The sequence below is a fragment of the Carassius gibelio genome, chromosome B15 (assembly GCF_023724105.1).
Source record: "Carassius gibelio isolate Cgi1373 ecotype wild population from Czech Republic chromosome B15, carGib1.2-hapl.c, whole genome shotgun sequence".
NCBI classification, from domain to species: domain Eukaryota; kingdom Metazoa; phylum Chordata; class Actinopteri; order Cypriniformes; family Cyprinidae; genus Carassius; species Carassius gibelio.
Window position 1 is genome coordinate 22268272 of NC_068410.1, and position 18631 is coordinate 22286902.

Consider the following 18631-nt stretch of genomic DNA (forward strand, 5'->3'; position numbering starts at 1 on the left):
CGTTTACTCTTATTGTAGAGCATGTTAATGCAAAATAACAAAAGGTTTCAAAACTGTGACTTGCTCTACTTATGAAACGTCTAATCTATTAAGCTGATTTCACAGATCAAGCTTATATTTCACTACCTGTCATCCAGAAAGACTTCAGCTTCATCACATCACAGTAACCCACGCAGAGATCACAGAGAGGGCAAAACGGTTTCTCTTTTGGTTTTTATTCAAAACACATCGGAGTTCTTGTTCACAGGAATACCACAGTTCGGTTTATAGAAAATTAAAGAAAGAAAAAGAGACTAGATCGAGTAAAACGTCTGCAGGTGAGCAGACCTCCAGTTTAAACAATCTCTTTCTGTCTTTCAAAATTCAAGTGTCGGAGGTATTTAGACCTAATACTAACACATTCAGTGCATCACGATCAAGAAAACACTCGCTCGCTCAGTCAATCAGTGACACACACCACACATTCTCTCAGTCACACATGCAAATACTGCACTCTCAATCAGGCTCTCTTCTTCTCATCAAAACAAATCAAAGAAAACTAAATAAGGCAACTTAAAATAGAGCATTTGCTCACATGATCAAAAGAGCAACCTGAACTGTAAATGAAGGGAATGGAGACAGAGAGAGAGAGAGCTGGTTTCCCTGAGTGTTACGTGTTGTCATCTGCAGCGATGAGCGGGGCTTTAGACTCGTGCTCCGTCTCGGGCTGGATCTCTACCACCTGACTGTCCTCTGGGCTCGTGGACACGGCCTGGAAGCCTCTGTGGCGTCCTGTAGCGCTCAGACTGCACCCGCGCCAGTCCCAGTGAGTGAGGGCCACCTCCAGCGTGTAATAGAGCGACCAGAAGAGAGCGAAACAGCCCAGCAGCAGCAGACACTGCAGAACACAACAACACCTTCACCATCCACTCCACACACCACTGCATGAGCACCCACCAGTCTGAAGCAGCACAGCTGTACGTGTACAAATAGCCACAGATACATACCAAAACCAAAAATCATTAGGATATTCAGTAAAGATCATGTTCCATGAAGATAGTTTGTAAACTTCCTACTGTAAATATTTCAAAACTTCATTTTTGATTAGTAATATGCATTGCTAAGAACTTAATCTGAACAACTTTAAAGATGATTTTCTCAATATTTAGATTTTTTTGCTCCCTCAGATTTAGATTTTCTAATAGTTGTATCTCAGACCAATATTGTCCTCCGAACAAACCACACATCAATGGAGAGATGATTTATTCAGCTTTCAGACGATGCATGGGTTAAAGAAATGAAGACTTAATTAGCAAAGCTGCTTTAAATTGGTCCAAAGTGATGATAAAGACATTTCTAATGTAAATAAAAGATTTCTATTATTTCAGAAAAATGCTGTTCTTCTGAACTTTCTATTCATCAAAATTATGCTCCGCTGTTTTCAACATAATAATACTAATAAATGTTTTTTAAGCAGTAAATCAGCATAGTAGAACAATTTCTGATGATGATTCACAGGAAGAATTACATTTTAACATATATTCAGAAAACAGTTATTTTAAATAATAACAAAACATTTCTAAATGTTACACTTTATGCTGTGTTCTAGATCAAATAAATGCAGGGCCTTCTTTAAAATCTTTTGACTGGTAGTGTGTGTGACATGCACTGGTGTGTGTGTGTGTGTGTGTGTGTGTGACATGCACTGGTTTGTGTGTGTGTGTGTGTGTGTGTGTGTGTGTGAGACATGCACTGGTGTGTGTGTGTATGTGTGTGTGTGTGTGTGTGTGTGTGTGTGACATGCACTGGTGTGTGTGTGTGTGTGTGTGTGTTGAGATGAGGAAACACCCCTGCGCTTATATTTGAAAAAGCAACACGCCGAGCATCTTCTCTTGTAATGACATGCAATGAATAAGCCTCTCTTAACCTGTCGTTCATCAAAAGAGAAGATCATAACTTGTTTAGTCCACTACATTAGTTGAGTGTTTGGAATGACTTCCTTTTGTGATCTGATGTGGCTTCCTATTCCAGAACGAGGCATAAAATATATCGGTAACACTTTAGAATAAGGTTCCATTAGTTAATGTTAGTTAACTACTTTCGTTAACATTAACTAATCAAGAACAATCCTTCTACAGCATTTATAAGTCTTAGTTCATGTTAATTTCAACATTTACTAATGCATTATTTAAATCAAAAGTTGTGCTTGTTAACATTAGTTAATGCACTGTGAATTACCATGAACTAACAATGAATAACTATTTTCGATTCAACGAAGATGAATAAATACAGTAATAAATGTATTATTCATTGTTTGTTCATGTTAATTAATACATTAACTAACATTAACTAATGGAACCTTGTTCTAAAGTGTTACCAATATATCCTGTTCTGTAATAAAGGCTATGTGATTAGATCATAATCATTATGAAAATACCTGAGATGGCTTGAACACTGATAAACCAAACTGTCCTTACATTTCATCAATCAAAATGTTTGAAGTTATATCTTCTTTATATTCAGTTACAATGACAGCGATGCCTTTAGGGATTTCCTGGAACATCATCAGTTCTATTACTTCTGTGATGCATACGAGGGCGCCCTCTGGTGTCTAGTATGAATTAAACACGTTACATGTGTTCAATAATGGCCAATCCTTCCATGTTCAGGTAAAAATCGGAAAGTTAATACCTCTCTCATAGGAAATGTTAAGAAGACATGCTTTTTCCAATGTACAGAGGTTTACAGGAGTTTTTTTGTTGTTGATTTGTTGCAACAAAAAAATAACACTTGACGTGCCAAGCCATCAGAACCGAATTAAACACCGTGGCTAAAAACCAAGGCACGTATTGAACCGTGGACTAACTGTAGTGATGCATCCCTAGTGTAAGCCATACAGTAGATGTACCTTCAGGCTGTTTGAGGTGAACGGGCTCACGATTTCAGGAGGAACGTCTATACCAGGAGGACAGGGAAGAGCAAAACTGCTGTCCAGATACTGTCCACCCATGGCCTCTTCAACAACCCTGACAACTCAAACAAACATGCAGTAAATTAAAACTAAACAGGCAAACAAGACCCAGTGGCGGGACTGCAGCATCATATAGGAACACATTCACTATTAACTACAAATTTTGGCTCAAACTCCTAATTTACTTCTTATTAATAGTCAGTAAGGTAGTTGTACAGTTTAGGTATGGGGTGAATTTAGGATCTGAAATAAGATCATCCAATGAGTTTCAGTGGTCTGCGGCTCACCTCCATCTCTCTTTCACCTGCTGAGGAGACAGAGACGAGCCGTACAGAGTGAGTCTCCAGTGCTTCAGGACGCCCGATGACAGACTCGACTCTTCTGAAGACAGAAACACAGATCATGCGTTAGATGCTTTGTTTTTATCGCCATACCAGCATCTATGCTACTTTTAAAAGCTGGTGACGCATTAAACCTCAGATAGCGTCTGTCCTTTGCTCATTCCAAATTACTCAAGAGATCGACATGCATCATAACAAATGCACACTTTTCTAATGATTCATTAATCACTTTAGCCTAACTGTATTATGTGGCATTCAGTCAGAGTGTTTTTACTTCGAAAACCCAAGATGCGAGCAGTAGAATGGGGAAAAATGCAAGGCCTCGAGACGTGTTTTGTTAAAAGTTAAACTTATTTTAACTCGAGCGCCATGTTTTGAGACTGCTGTATCATGCACAAGACTCTGCAAATGACAAGACATGAGCACAATGCTCAAACACATCCATCTAGCATGTACTTATGTAGAAAACCAATGGGAAAGCAGTGCAGTGGAATGGAAAAACGCACTCTGTGTGAACGGCCCATTAGGCTAGAGGTTTCAAAAGGAATATTTCTTCCTTCAAACTATAATGTTTACCTGACAGATTGGTATAGTATTAGATATAGTCTTACTGTGGTCAGTGATGTTTAGGGTGTACTGTCCCTCGGCTCTTTCTCCCCAGCATCGCACTGTGGAAAACGTCCAGTCTGTGAATCCAGTCGTATCTCTGCTCAAACAACACACCGGGTGTTACAGGCGGCCTGACAGGTGTGTGTGTGTGTGTGTGTGTGTGTGAGTGAATCAGAAGTGTGTGGACACTCACACATCCAGCGGTCTCCGGGCCCCGATCAGAGTGTGTGTGTGTGTGTATGTGTGTGTGTATGTGTGTGTGTGTGTGTGTGTGTGTGTGTGTGTGTGTGGACACTCACACATCCAGCGGTCTCCGGGCCCCGATCAGAGAGAGTGTGTGTGTGTGTGTGTGTGTGTGTGTGTGTGTGTGTGTGTGTGGACACTCACACATCCAGCGGTCTCCGGGCCCCGATCAGAGTGTGTGTGTGTGTGTGTGTGTGTGTGTGTGTGTGTGTGTGTGTGTGTGGACACTCACACATCCAGCGGTCTCCGGGCCCCGATCAGAGTGTGTGTGTGTGTGTGTGTGTGTGTGTGTGTGTGTGTGTGTGTGGGCACTCACACATCCAGCGGTCTCCGGGCCCCGATCAGAGAGCTCATTCCACTGGGACAGACGAGCCAGATCTCCACGCTCCCACGCCGCGGATGAGTGATCGTCACTGTGACAGACACGTGCTCCAGCGTCTGCATGCCAGACTGCCTCAGATCAGACACAGAGACTACAAACACAGAGAGATTCAAACATTAATATTCTTTCATAAATGCAAACTCAATTTAAACATGCAACGGCAGAGTATGAACTGATTTTCATTTCACCATTGATATGAAGCAATAACAAAGAGCAGAAACAAATCCAATGCATTCACGCATGGCACTGGATCTGAATACTAGTTAACCTATATGCAAAGTCTAGCATTAAACCGCTTAAATAATCAGGTTTTAGTCAAACATGAAACTTGCACCAAGCCAGACAAATATAAAACAGAGTGCAATTCATTTGCGCTTCTTTACTTTAATACAAGGAAGTGGCTTGAGTCTGTTGAATGGCGATCTAACGCTATGTGGTCACCTGGTTGTTGAGACGCAATGCTATAAGTAAATAAATAATGTCCCCATCTTTTACTCTCACAATGAGTTTATCATCCTGGTTTGCTACATCAGTACGGCCCTATGATTTTCACGATGCAGAAAACATGGATTGAATCGCAGAATCCAATCATAAAAAAGGAATTACTGTAAAAAAAGTCATTTTTTGATGGATAAATGAAAAACAGGTGAGTACACTTCAATCAAATAGAGATATAAACTAGTTTCTGTGAATATTAAACTGCAATTTTTGTTTTTTTTAAATATGGATCCTCATGTTCTAATGCCAGAAAACACAACACAGAACTCATTGAGGGGGAGCATGTAATAAAAAAAAATTATCATTATTATTATTATTAAAATGGTTGGTTTTTATGAATTCAAATAATTAGACAATCACATAATTAGCTTTTTGATTTTTACATTTTAATTTAACCATTTAAATGGAATCCAGAATATACACATTAAGAATATCGGCCGATATACCGATATCAGACTTTTTTTCAATCCCTTATATAGGTATCGGCCTCCCAAAACTATATATATATTATTAATAGTTCAGGAGAGAGAACATTTCCAAAATAGAAATAAAAAATTTAAAAAAAGGTCTTATTTTATCTTATGGTCCAATTCTCACTATTAACAACTACAACTTTACCTACGACTTTTGGGGTCTCAAACTAAAGTTAAGTTTAGGTATTGGGCAGGTTTACGGATGTAGAATATGGTCAATATGTGCTTTTTTAGAAGTACTAATAAATAGCCAAAATGTTAATAATAGGCATGTTAATGAGCAGCTAGTTAATAGTGATAATTGGTCCCTAAACTGTTACACGCACACAAGCTCTGCACCAAAATAATTGTCTTTTGATTTCAATGATCATGTTTGTAATAATTCTCAATGGCCCCTTCCTGATAACCATTTTATACTTCATGGCCGTAATTAACATTTTAGTAACTCAGAAATCACTTTTATTTCTATACAGAGCAACAATGTCAATATGTGAGCTTGATCTGTTCCAGCTGAAAGAGTTGCGCTGCTGCTGCTAATAACACATGCAGTAACGGCGTGACTTAAGGACTGCAGAAAGAGAAGAGATTCTCGGAGGAATCCTGAACATTAGACTAAACTCCATGGCATTTCCTCAGAGAGGTTTGCTAAATACAAGCTCAAGCGCTCTAACCATATAGGGATATAATGATCGGTTCATCGGGGTAAACAATTACATAAAGGTATAAACAACAAAAAAATACTAAAGGTTCATTATCTGTCAGATACAAACACTGTCAGTCGATGAGTTTAAGGAGTTGTGCGCGGACATCACTTCTCTGATGACACAATCACAACAGTCCACTCCGTTCACCACAGACAGAACCCAGCCTGTCCTGCACTCCTCCCATTCACCAAGAGCTTTCTCTCTGATATCAAGTCACAAGACACCATCACAGCTTCTGGTTCACGACGATATAAATGCTTTTCAAAGCAAGTGGTTGCATATTAACCTCCGTAATGAAGAATACTTCCTGAGGGGACATTTCATTTCTGTTACACTATTGAAACTATTTTCCCCCAATATCGGTTGATCGGTTTAGATGCCATATTGTGTTTAACACGAACGAACGAGGCTGTGAGGGACAGACTTGCCTTCTTTATAATGGCACTCACTGTATAAATGTCCTAGATCGATTGTTTTTAACAGTTTTGTCTACTGAAAGGTTTTTTTTGTAAAGATGTTTGGCTGAATAAGCAATGTGTTGTTAAAAAAACAGTATGATCCATATAAAGCACTGTACTTCAGTCTAGGGCTGCACAATGTGTCGCGATGTACGAATCCACGATAGTCACAACGAAGGATGTGCGATGTAGGCTGTCGTAGTTGATCCGTTATTCATTAACTGTACGGGCCAGCTGCTCCCCGGCCCTTGACGAATGTGATTATTCGCGGAGAGCATGAGAGAGAGAGAGAGAGAGAGAGAGAGAGAGAGAGAGAGAGAGAGAGAGAGAGTGCGAGAGAGAGAGAGAGAGAGAGAGAGAGAGAGGGAAAGAGAGAGTGCGAGAGAGAGAGAGACAGAGGGAGAGAGAGAGCGTGAGAGAGAGAGAGCATGCCAGAAAAAGCGCGAGAGAAAGCGCGCGTGCGAGAGAGACAGAGGGAGAGACAGAGGGAGAGAGAGAGAGAGCATGCGAGAGAAAGTGCGCGCGCGAGAGAGAGAGAGACAGAGGGAGAGAGAAAAAATTAGATTAGATTTCATATCGCAATATATATCGCACAAAAATTCAATATCGCAATGTCATATTTTCCCGATATCATGCAGCCGTACTTCAGTCCCTCACAGCCTCATTTTCACAACGGTCAGAAATTAAATATGTTACACTGTCTAACATCTATTAGAAAATGTATCGATGTTTCATTACAGCCTTCTCAATATCACTGGATTTGTTTGTAGATACAAGTTACATTTTAAGTTGTTAAACTTTATAGCCATTTTATTTCGATTTTGTTAATTCGTCAGTATGTATGAGTCTGGAAATACGATGAATATTTGAAAAACATTTTCATTAAATGCATTAAATTTAACTTTTGCCATTTCAACCATACATTTAGATTGTAAAGACAAAAAAAACGTGTGTATTTTCTAAATGTTTCTAAATCTGTAAATGTAGATTTGATCCTACATTACATAAAAAGTGCTGGTGAACATCTAATTTGTCACTTTAACAGTGAATTAAACTAAGAAAAGCTGTTAGTTATTACCGAATCATAAGAGAATCAGTTTATTGCATGAGTATAAAACATAAATACAGACTGCAGGTCTGCTCGATCAGCATGTTGCTTTAGGAGTCCCGTCTGTCTGATGATGCTCCCTGCAAACCTCGCTTCTTTATAGCTATTAAGAGACACATATCTTCAACGAGCAGCTGCTGCCCAAACTCTGTCAGAGAAGACTCGGTTCACAAGACTGAACAACTGTCAAGAAGCAAGAAATGCTCCAGTTCGGCCGACTGACTGAAGACAGAGACGACGGAGAACCGTGAGAAAGAGGTGAGCTCAGTGGAGAAGGGAAGCAACACTTCACTTACTCGGTACACTTGAACACATAAACACAGACAAACATGTCCTAAAAAGGGCAGGCAACTGCTGTGTGAGGCACATGAACAGAGCCCACCGCTGAGAGAACAGCCCTTTTCATGGTCTGCTCGGAAATACATATTAGATCAGAAAACAGTAAATCATAGTAGTTTGGTAGCACTATTAACTAAGTGTTTTCCCCATTAAACTCATAATTTTCTGCTTGGTTATTATTATTATTTATTAAGTTTTTTACGCCATGTTAGCATCATGGCTATTTACATGGCAAAAAGGTTCAGTATCATCCATAAGATTTACATTATATAAAACATTTAAACTTAAAGCTGCAATAGGTAACTTTTGTAAATATATAGTTTTTACATATTTGTTAAACCTGTCATTATGTCCTGACAGTAGAATATGAGACAGATAATCTGTGTAAAAATCAAGCTCCTCTGGCTCCTCCCAGTGTCCTATTGCCATTTGCAGTAACTCCATCGCTCCCGGTAAAAAACAACCAATCAGAGCTGCGGTCCGTAACTTTGTTTGTGTTCAAAATGTAGAAAAATGTATATAATAAGCAAGTAAACCATGAATCCATTTTCCAAACCGTGTTTTTGGCTTGTCCTGAATCACTAGGGTACACCTATAATAAGTGTTTATATTCGGACTATTTTAGATTGCTTCGGGGGTACTGCGGCAGAGTAACCCAGTACCTTTGTGATTCTTCATAGACATGAACAGAGAGAAGTAGTTCCGGCTACAATGTTCTTCCACAAGACGCAAGCAGTTCTGTTTATTAACCGCTAGAGTTAATAAAGTCGAAGTCGACCGGAAGTTGAAGTCGGTCGTGTGCCGACATCTTGTAGCAGAACTTCACTTGCGTTAGCATACCCATTGACTCCCATTCATTTTAGCGTCACTTTGACAGCGAATAACTTTACATCTGAGGCGTTTAAAGACTCCGTTTGTCCATTATTTATTTCTAAAGATACATGACAATGTATAAAGGGCTCCATTACCTTCTATGTTACATTATGGCCCCGTAGAAACAGTTTTTGTAAAAATAGGCTAACGATTACGTCATAACCACTCGACTCTCTGTCGCATTACCGTACAGACAGGTGGAGAAGCTCGCAGGCAATTAACTTAATATGGCGTACTGGCGTTACATTTTAAAATACTATACAAAATAATTAATCAGAATACTTACTCCTGCTCACTCACGACAAAGAACTCCCCGCTCAAGCTCGCCGTCTCTGCAAGATTAACGATGGCAGTTTGCACGCACAGCTACTAGAAGATTTACATCTGTCAGACAGGTTGCTGACGTCGTCAAGCTTCGTTTGAGTCTGCGCGTCAGAAACTGAAGTGCTAAAAACGCTAAAAATGGGCTTCAATTGTCTCAATTGAGTTCCAATGGGGTCGCTGTGTTAATTTCTTTTACTGTCTATGGGGAAATTGTGGGTTCCGCCATGTTTATATCCTTAAGGGAGTCAGCTTTCTGTAATCTATTCTCCTGGCTAAACTTTTGTTGTTGAGCTCTTGTGCTGTGCTGTGACTTCTTTCCTTTTGAGGTCACGGGAATCTCCACTATTACACTTTGGTCTTCAATTGTTTCAGTTCGTGTTTGACTAGAAGTTTGGGTGCTTTGTGTTTTCTTTTTGATTGAAGATGAGGTTTTACTGATTAATTGTGGTTTTTCTCTTGTTAACCAGGTCAGATCAGTTTGGCACTCAGCCTCTTGCTTGGTCGGTAAAACCACTGCAGCAAAGGATTTCTCAAACTGAAAAATAGGAAGCTTTTCAGCCTCTTTCCGAGCATCTGCATAGTTCACTCTTTTAAGACATTTCACTTTCACATATCCTGAAGTTATCTTGTTCTAATTATTCCTCTACTGCTGTTATGATATGGATGGAAGGTGGCTTTTATTGGAACACCAGCCAGAGTATTTGCTCTCAACAAATTATCAGCATGGGCTTTTTTTGACCATTCGACCAAAATCTGACCTGATCTCAACTTTTAACAGTTCCTGCAATTCCTGAGATTCCCTTTTGGATACTTTTGTAAGTACTTTCTCCGTTGAAAGAGAATCTAAAAGGATAAACCTCTGCCAATTATCTTTTTTTTTTATCAATTCACATCCAGTGTTTATGTCATCATCCGAATTTTGTTCCAATATTCACCTTTTTGAGGATTGTTTGTTAGCCATATTCTTTTTTATCTTGTTCCATCATCTTTGCTTCCCACCCGCCTCGAAGCTCAACTCCAGCAGATATGCATCAGGAATACAAGGATGATATACTCTTGCAAAAAGAACTAATGTTCAAATTGCTTGATTAACCCTTTGCCACCGCCTTCAGGGAAGAAAAACATATAGTTGGTTTAATTGCCAATATCTACCAAGGGCACGTCATGACTAGCCGCTTGATTGGATCGGGTCCCTCCAACCGCTCGTCTCTATGAAGTTGGAACCAAAGCATTGTGTTGGTCCTGTAAAAGCCACAGCTAATCACATTCCTCAAATGCCAGGACTTCTTCCTCCACAGACACGAGTCGCAACTCACGGCTTTGTCGCCTTTTGCGAACAGCAAGGGGGTGCTAGGGACCTATTCTACCCCGGGTCCCCACGGGGAATTTGCTGCTTGGTAATAGTCATGAGGTAGCTGTTAAGTTTAGGTATTGGGTGGATTAAAAGATATATAAAATATGCAGAATAAGACATTAATATGTGTTTATAAGTACTAATAAACCGCCAACGTGATAGTAATATGCATGCTAATGAGCAACTAGTTAATAGTGAAAAATGGTTCTTAAAAAAAGTGTCGCCAATAATTAAATTTCAGTATCATACCCCAAATAAATCTCTTACCATTCCAGGTGTGCGTGAGGGTTTTGTCATACTCTGGGATGTCCTCGTTGACCTTTAAAAGCGGGCTCTGGTAGGACACCAAGAAGGGGACGGACTCCCAGACCTGCCAGAGACACACACACAGACTCTCAGATGCTTGATGAAGCCTGTGTTTCTCTGGAAGCTGTGATAGATCTACCTTAGCAGCATTAACCAGCCTCCAGGCGTTCAGCAAACCGAAGCCGTACTTGTGACTGTGGCGGAAACCAGCTCCATTGATTCCCCAGTCGGCCTGAGCGTCATCATCATGCTGGAGACACAGACACACCTCCACGTCAAACCAGTAGCAGTAGTAAAACATCAACACTATGCCCTGCATTATTATATACTTTATTATAATAAGACCTCAGATAAATCATATATTGATGTGTGTTTATTGCTGAAACAATAATAAGAGGTAAATCTTCTGTTTACTCACAGCTCTGCACGAGAGCGCCCTCTAGAGGGAGATTTACTGCTCTTCACTCACAGATGCACACATGACTATAGCAGCTCTCGACTAATATCGATTGTGATATCATTGTGATTTATCCAGCAGTATCCCATATGGACAGTTTATTTAAAGTGAATTGATCCCATTAAAGGAGAGAGGGGTGTGTAACCTGTGTAGCGGTGTAGGAGATGATGTGCTGGACGTCCCTCCAGCTCAGACAGGGCCGCACCTGCAGCATGAGCGCCACCATCCCAGCAGCCAGAGGAGCAGCCGCTGATGTCCCTGTGTGTCCGTCTGTGCAGCCTGTGCCGCTCTGCAGAGACCAGTCCGACGTCACCTGACACAAACACATCACAACACGTCTAGATCAATCATTTACTGCTCTTAAACTCCACCCCTAAACTCACGCTCATCCGCAAACACTTTTACATTGGATCTTAACATCCAATCAAAAACCAGAGCATTTAATGGCAGCTGCAGTAATGCAGTGGCTTTACCAGTTGCTGATTGGATCTTTTATTAAGGAGGCGGGGCTTATTCTGCAATATTGCAGATTGAGTGAACCGTCTTGGTTTAGTTACAGTCTTTAACAAAAGCTGTCTGAACTAGGAGTATATGATAGAAATACTAGTCTGCGATAATAACGTAATGTTTTTTTAACGATGTGCGATTAGACATTATCAAGTGTAATTGCAAAAAACATTCAAAACACCCCTACAGAGTGCACACAGACATCACATGAAGTCTAGACTAGTGCGTGATTCACTGCATGATTCAGTCTATTAAAATGCATTTACAATGATCATAAACTCAAGATATAGGGACAAAAGAAATGTATGCATTTGTATCGTTTCATATAAGTCATATAAGGAGTTCAGTTTTTTTCTACAAAAATTACCATGATTACAAATATGTAATATTTTTTATAACATCTCACTAAATAATAAGTTAAGAGACTTACGTTTTAGACATCATATTGCCTGTTTTCTCTCTATTTCGACAACAAAAATAATCCCGAACAGAGTCAATGTGGTGTTTGTGTTTCTGAGCAACATCACAATGATTCGTTCCTGAATGAATCAATCTTTTCAATGATTCGGTTCACTCACAATGACTCACTTATTTACAGTGACTTGCTGCCACCTATTGGCGGTTTTCATTTCACGTTTAAAGTCTATTTTAATTATTCAAATCATTTTAATATAAATATTCAACGTTTTATGTTCAATATATAAAAACATTATTAATGCATTTGTAAGTGCAGGTTAAATGCATTCGTGTCCTTCATTAAACAGCGTGTAAATGCATCTAGATGCCAGCTTCTGTGTTTCCTCTGCATTGCAAACATGAATTTTGAAAACTGATTTATTTTGCTTAATAGCCCAAATGTCTCATTGTGTCAACTGACTGATGACATGTAAGAATTTGACTCAAAAGATAATGCACTTTCAGAAAAAATGGCTTTATAAAGGTAAAAATGCCCATAAAAAGGTAAACATCTATTTAAACACACTGGAAAAGATGAATTTCTATCTGTGTGAACTGACCAGCACACAAACAATGTAGGATCCTAACCCTAGGACTAACCCTAACCCAGTTTAAGATATCAGCAGAATAACACCAATCTTGTCTAATCATGGCTGTAGATATAATCCTGAGATCTGATGATAATGAGAGGCTCCTGATACTCACTATACTGCGCAGCGGTCTGCTCCCGCTGCTGAACGTGACGGCCAGCATCGACGCACACTCCTCTGCATAAAACGGCCTTTTGCCCTTCTCATCGACCGCTCCTGCAATTACACATCATCATTCAGTGTCTTAAAGAGCCTTCGCTCTCTTAAAGGGACAGTTCACCCAGAAACGAACACTTGCTGTTCATTTACTCATCCTCAGTCCTTCAGAGACGTAGGCGACTTTTCTAAAGTAGAGCAGTAAAGACGTCAAGGAACGCAAAATTAAAACACGCGCCACATGATATTATACTGAAGTTTTATGAAGCAAAACAATCAGTCTGTGCAAGAAACTGATCATTTTCTTTTCTGCAAACTGGTTCTTTCGGACAGTTTGTTTCAGCTGGTTCAAATAACTGATGAATCAATTTATGTAATCATAACACACAAATATCTTATTATCTATCCCTTTTCATGCTATAAAACAAATACAGACATACAGATATTAGAGAAAAGAAACATAAATCTGAATCAGACATGCTCCTGACTAGGATTTGACTCCCGTATCATTACCGATGGTGACGGTGTAGATGGAGTTAGCATAGCCGTCGTAGTTGCAGTTATCTTCATACTGTCCTCCATTACCACTGGCCACGACGAAGATGCTGCCGAAACCTCTCCTGCCTGCGATGACCCCGTGCTGCAGAGCCGCCTGCAGACAAACAGAGACAGGCTTGAGCAAAACCACTGCTTGATGAACTCTGGGGCCGCAAAAACTGAACATCTGTAATGGCAGAAACACATGATGTTGTAAATGCACCTGTGTGAGTCTTACTGGCATATCGTCTTGGTGAAAGTACAGAGAACTAATTACATTGGTCATGTCACGGCCAGTCTTGTGCTGAAGGATGCATGTCTTTTGACTCTCATAATTAAATGCATGAATGAAATGTAAATGAGACGCTCCAGACCTTGCCTAAGGGATGCGGTCCATCGACTGTACGTCCGTCATCATCCGGACCCCAGCTGCAGCACAACATACACACGTCATACACTTCAATCCAGTCTAAACATGCTTTAATGGATTATAAACAAGCAGTTCATGCATTATCTAACACAAACTATATATAGTATATACTTATACTCTGTAGTAAGCATGTCTATGATATCACACATTGTTCAGTGAGCACCTGCAGCTGTAGACGTCATTAACCTGGTAATGCTTATTGAAAGCAACAGCCTCCATGCTGTCTGTGAGGGGTCCGTCCAAAACTCTGATGCCTACCAGGACACACACACACACACACACACACGCACACACAGAAATGATTCCCAGTGGAGACAATATTACCAGTGTTACATTCTACCAATGTTAAAGTAAAACACTGTAATGAATACTGCAATCATTTTCATCTGTTTTCACAATTTCAACAATGTTTTGTGCTTTGCATGTGAGAGAGCGCTAAGACAGCCATTTAATGTCTGCTGGCAAAAGAGTGTCTTAAAAATAATATTTTCTAAAACTCAAATCCAACAATTAATTCACATAATGACTCTTAAGAAAAAAACATCTAATTAGAAAGTCACATGCAAGTAAACTTGAACTTATTTACTTGTTATAAAGAAACTATTAAATAAAATAATGTTATACACATAAATGTTTCTTCTTTGAAAAGCATGCATCACTACACACATGCATTACATATATGATGTTATTTTATTAATGCATTTAACATTTTGAATGTACTTGGATACAGTGGGTGTTTATTAGAGCTGTCAAACGATTAACTGCATCCAAAATAAAAGTTTGTGTTTACAATATATATGTGTGTGTACTGTGTGTATGTATTAGGTGTATATATATATATATAAACACAAACAGAAACAGAAAAATTGGTGATGTTTATATATTAAATATTTTTATTTATAATATAAGTTATGTGTATATAATTATAAACATGTAAATATTTTCGAAATATATACTGAATGTGTGTGTATTTATATATACATAATAAATATACACAGACATATTATGCAAACAAAAACTTTTATTTTGGATGCAAGTAATCGTTTGACAGCACTATGTTTTATGCATTTCAGAGCATATATTTTCATTGAATATTGGGATGAATTCACCAATATATAAATTATTCTTTTAGCTATATCCCTCTGCAATGCAAGTGTAAATTGATGATAATATGAACATTACATTTTTGCCTTTACAAAGCACTTCTCTTCAAAGATGATTCTTTCCTCTCTAATAATTCAAGCATAATGCCTGCTGTTCATTTATTCAGTGATTTTTGTTTGTTTATAATGGTTTATTAGGAATTTCTGGGGTTAAAAAGAAGTGATTTAACATGTTAAAGCTTCTGTCCGATGTATATGATGCGTCAGAAACCAGATGTCATGTATTAAAGCGTGCGAGCTGACCTGCGACCCTGGCTCTGTAAGCGACTCCGACGGCGCAGAAGCTGTTGTTGGAGACGGCGGCGATCTCTCCGGCGCAGCGCGTGCCGTGATGGTTATCACTGTGACCGTCAGGGTGAGGCATGGGGTCAGGGTCGTTCGAGTTCAGGTCATAACTACCCTCAGGACTCTAGGAAACACCGATCATGTGATCAACATTACTGCAGAAAGCCCTGACTGAACTGATGTTCACTGTATTTCGGAGCTGGAGGAGCAGAAGCTCATGGGGTGTGCTGAAGCAGTCAGGGGTGATGGACTCACATAGTTGGGCTGAAGATCTGCCAGTGTGTGCTGAACGCCGTCGTCCACCACGACCACAGTGACCCCCGCACCGGTGATGTTCCTCTCCCACACACCCGTCACATTCACATCCATCCCTCGCTTCTCATCGTTGTGCTGCAAACGTGCAGATGTGAGACAGCAGCTTCCAGCCAACTGGCATGCACTTTTACTTACTTTTTCCCAAATTTACATACTTTTTATTATTATTATTATCATAAACAGTGATAATCAAATGAAGGCATAAAACTATGACATTTTTACATTTCTTAATCTTTTAAAATGTAAATCAAACAAATGAAAATTTAATAATTCTTAATTATTGTTGTTGTTGTTTTTAAGCATAGATTTTAGATTGGTGTTCATGTTTCTAATCATCAGTCATATGATGTGTGTGTTAATTATGATCATTATAAAGTGTGTGTCATTATAATCTCAATCAACAAGAGTATAGTGCATGATGAAGACCTCACTGGTTGAAACACTGCTCTTTTTTCATTAATTTATATATATATATATATATATATATATATATATATTTTTTTTTTTTTTTTTTTTTTTTGAAAACTAAATGTTTTTGAAGCTATAATGTTCAGTGTGTGGACGTTATTTATTGTGTATCAATATCATTTGTATATTTTTGTTTTTTCGGGTCTTCTGGATGTGCACACAGGGTTCAGTACATTTCTGGAAACTTTCCAAATATTTTTTTTTACTTTTGGAAGGTTTCTAGAAATGTTGTGCTCCTTTGCATCTCTATGATTGATCGTATGCAGTCCTCCTATTTAATTACTTAATCGAAAATGTACATTTTTATCGCAGTCTGTGATTCTGTCCACATTTTCCACATCACGGAAATCTGTTTTCTAGCTGATGCCACAGGACGCTCACCAGGTGCCACTGCCTGGGGTATCTGGGGTCATTGAAGGTCAGGCTCCTCTTGGAGCGTCTGAGGATGTGTTCCTGTGAGTGCCAGAGCACATTAGGGTTTCGGTCCAGAGCTGACTCTGTGGAGTGCACGTCTGTGCTGTCCTCCGGTCGCTGGCAGAGCAGGTAGTGTCCCTCCAGCTGCCCGATCTGCCCGTGGCTCTCCAGACCCAGCTCCTCCGCCACGCTGTGTGCCAGACGCTCCAGAGACCGCCCCGCCGTCTCCGCGTCCAGACGCACCGCCCAGGACCGGCCCGGCCCGCAGGACGAGGAGCGGCTGAGCACCGCTGAGACCCAGACCAGCAGCAGATGAAGGAGACACATCATGACACAGCAGCACAGCGCTCGCTCCACATCAGATCAGCTGCAGGGAAACATTCATTAACTGAGACAGACTTACAAGCATTTCACATAACTCTTTCCAGCACTGTAGAGCTCCTAAATGACCCAAGTTGAATTATATTTTCAATGGGATGAACAAATTATACTGCGGTGAACAAACACTTGTGTAAAATAAAAATAAAAACACATGAAAACATCATTATAACCTGTAGATGGCAGCAGAGGAGCACTCATCATTCATTTAGACTTTTTCCTTTATACGTTGAAATTATAAAATAACAATTACAATACCATTATGAAATACCAAATCATCAAGAAATCAGACTATGTCAGAGATTCGCTCTTTGTTGTGTATGAATTAAAAAATGCCACAAAGTGCTTTGATAAAAAAACGTTTCTTCACTTTAGGACTAAATCACAAAATCAATGAAGGTCTTGGTCAGTTTCATATAAGAAGAGTGGTACATTTAATAATAATACAATATATATCTTTCTACATAAAGATTTTGCATGCTACTGTTAAAATATATTTTGTAAGCTTCCCAAATCAAGCTTTACTGTCAAATGTGTATAAACATTAAATAAACCAAAAACACAAAAAAATGAACATGTAATATTAGTGCACTTATTAATATATGATTTATTTCCATATCATATCATATCTATCTCTCTCTCTCTCTCTCTCTCTCTCTCTCTATATATATATATATATATATATACACATACACATATCTATATATATAAATATCTATCTATCTATCAATATCTATATATATATGACAAATATATATATATATATATATATATATATATATATATATATATATATATATATATATATATATATATATATATATATATATATAGTTGTCACATGTGTCTGAAATGAAAAGAATAATCTCTGTGAGTGAATTCTGTTTATTATCAAACCGGAAGAGGTCGAAACACGCCGCTCAGTTTATTAAAACACGTTACAATACATACAACAGATGACTAAACCAAGTGTTGACTAATTAATATAACCTACTAAATACACAATAATGAAACATAATACAATTATGAATCAAATACACCTGAGCTCAGCACTGAAGAAAGTGAAACTGGCAGGTTAGAAATAAATAATCATCTCACCTTCTGGCAACGATGATGTATTTCACATCATTTGTCTGTTTTATTCCCGAGCTGTTCAGAGTCATTATTATTTTATTCCCTAACTGTTTAAAAACATTATTGATCGCTCTGGACTCGGTCCGCGACATCACTCGAGAAGAGAACTCAGTCTGACGCGATAAACATCCGCGATCGTCATCTTCTGCGTCATATCCGGTGTGAGCCAACGCGTCACTAGAATCAATTTTTCTTCTATTTTTATGATGGTCGAATTGTTTAATTTCAGTCGTATCAAACATTTAAATAGAAATCTCTCACATTAATCTTATAAATTATTAAATTCAATCATTTATCAAGTCCAACATTATTACTGTATACTCCACTGTGATTGGACCACAACTAGAGTACGCGGAGAAAAGTAACACATATCACGTGA

The 18631-nt window shown here is 38.9% G+C and overlaps 1 protein-coding gene across 1 annotated transcript; it reads right to left on the reverse strand.

Moving 5' to 3' along the window:
• Positions 1-196: 196 nt before the first annotated feature.
• On the reverse strand, positions 197-18395 carry pcsk7 (proprotein convertase subtilisin/kexin type 7). Its single transcript, XM_052575753.1, has 16 exons — positions 18217-18395; positions 16708-17107; positions 15799-15933; positions 15502-15667; positions 14259-14349; positions 14040-14094; positions 13642-13780; positions 13088-13188; positions 11565-11732; positions 11102-11212; positions 10924-11026; positions 4460-4616; positions 3903-3997; positions 3238-3331; positions 2888-3005; positions 197-877 (listed from the first exon to the last, which is right to left on the reverse strand). The coding sequence occupies exons 2-16, from the start codon at positions 17068-17070 to the stop codon at positions 650-652; spliced, it is 2124 nt and encodes a 707-aa protein (XP_052431713.1). The 5' UTR covers positions 17071-17107; positions 18217-18395; the 3' UTR covers positions 197-649.
• Between the last annotated feature and the right edge of the window lie 236 nt (positions 18396-18631).

Excerpts from the sequence above, each read along its gene's own strand:
- pcsk7 (XM_052575753.1), bottom strand. The coding sequence starts at position 17,070 with ATGATGTGTCTCCTTCATCTGCTGCTGGTCTGGGTCTCAGCGGTGCTC. Across the intron at positions 14,350-15,501 it reads TTACAGAGCCAGGGTCGCAG|GCATCAGAGTTTTGGACGGA; the intron begins GTCAGCTCGCAC and ends GTGTCCTGGTAG. Across the intron at positions 13,189-13,641 it reads CATCTACACCGTCACCATCG|GAGCGGTCGATGAGAAGGGC; the intron begins GTAATGATACGG and ends GTGTAATTGCAG.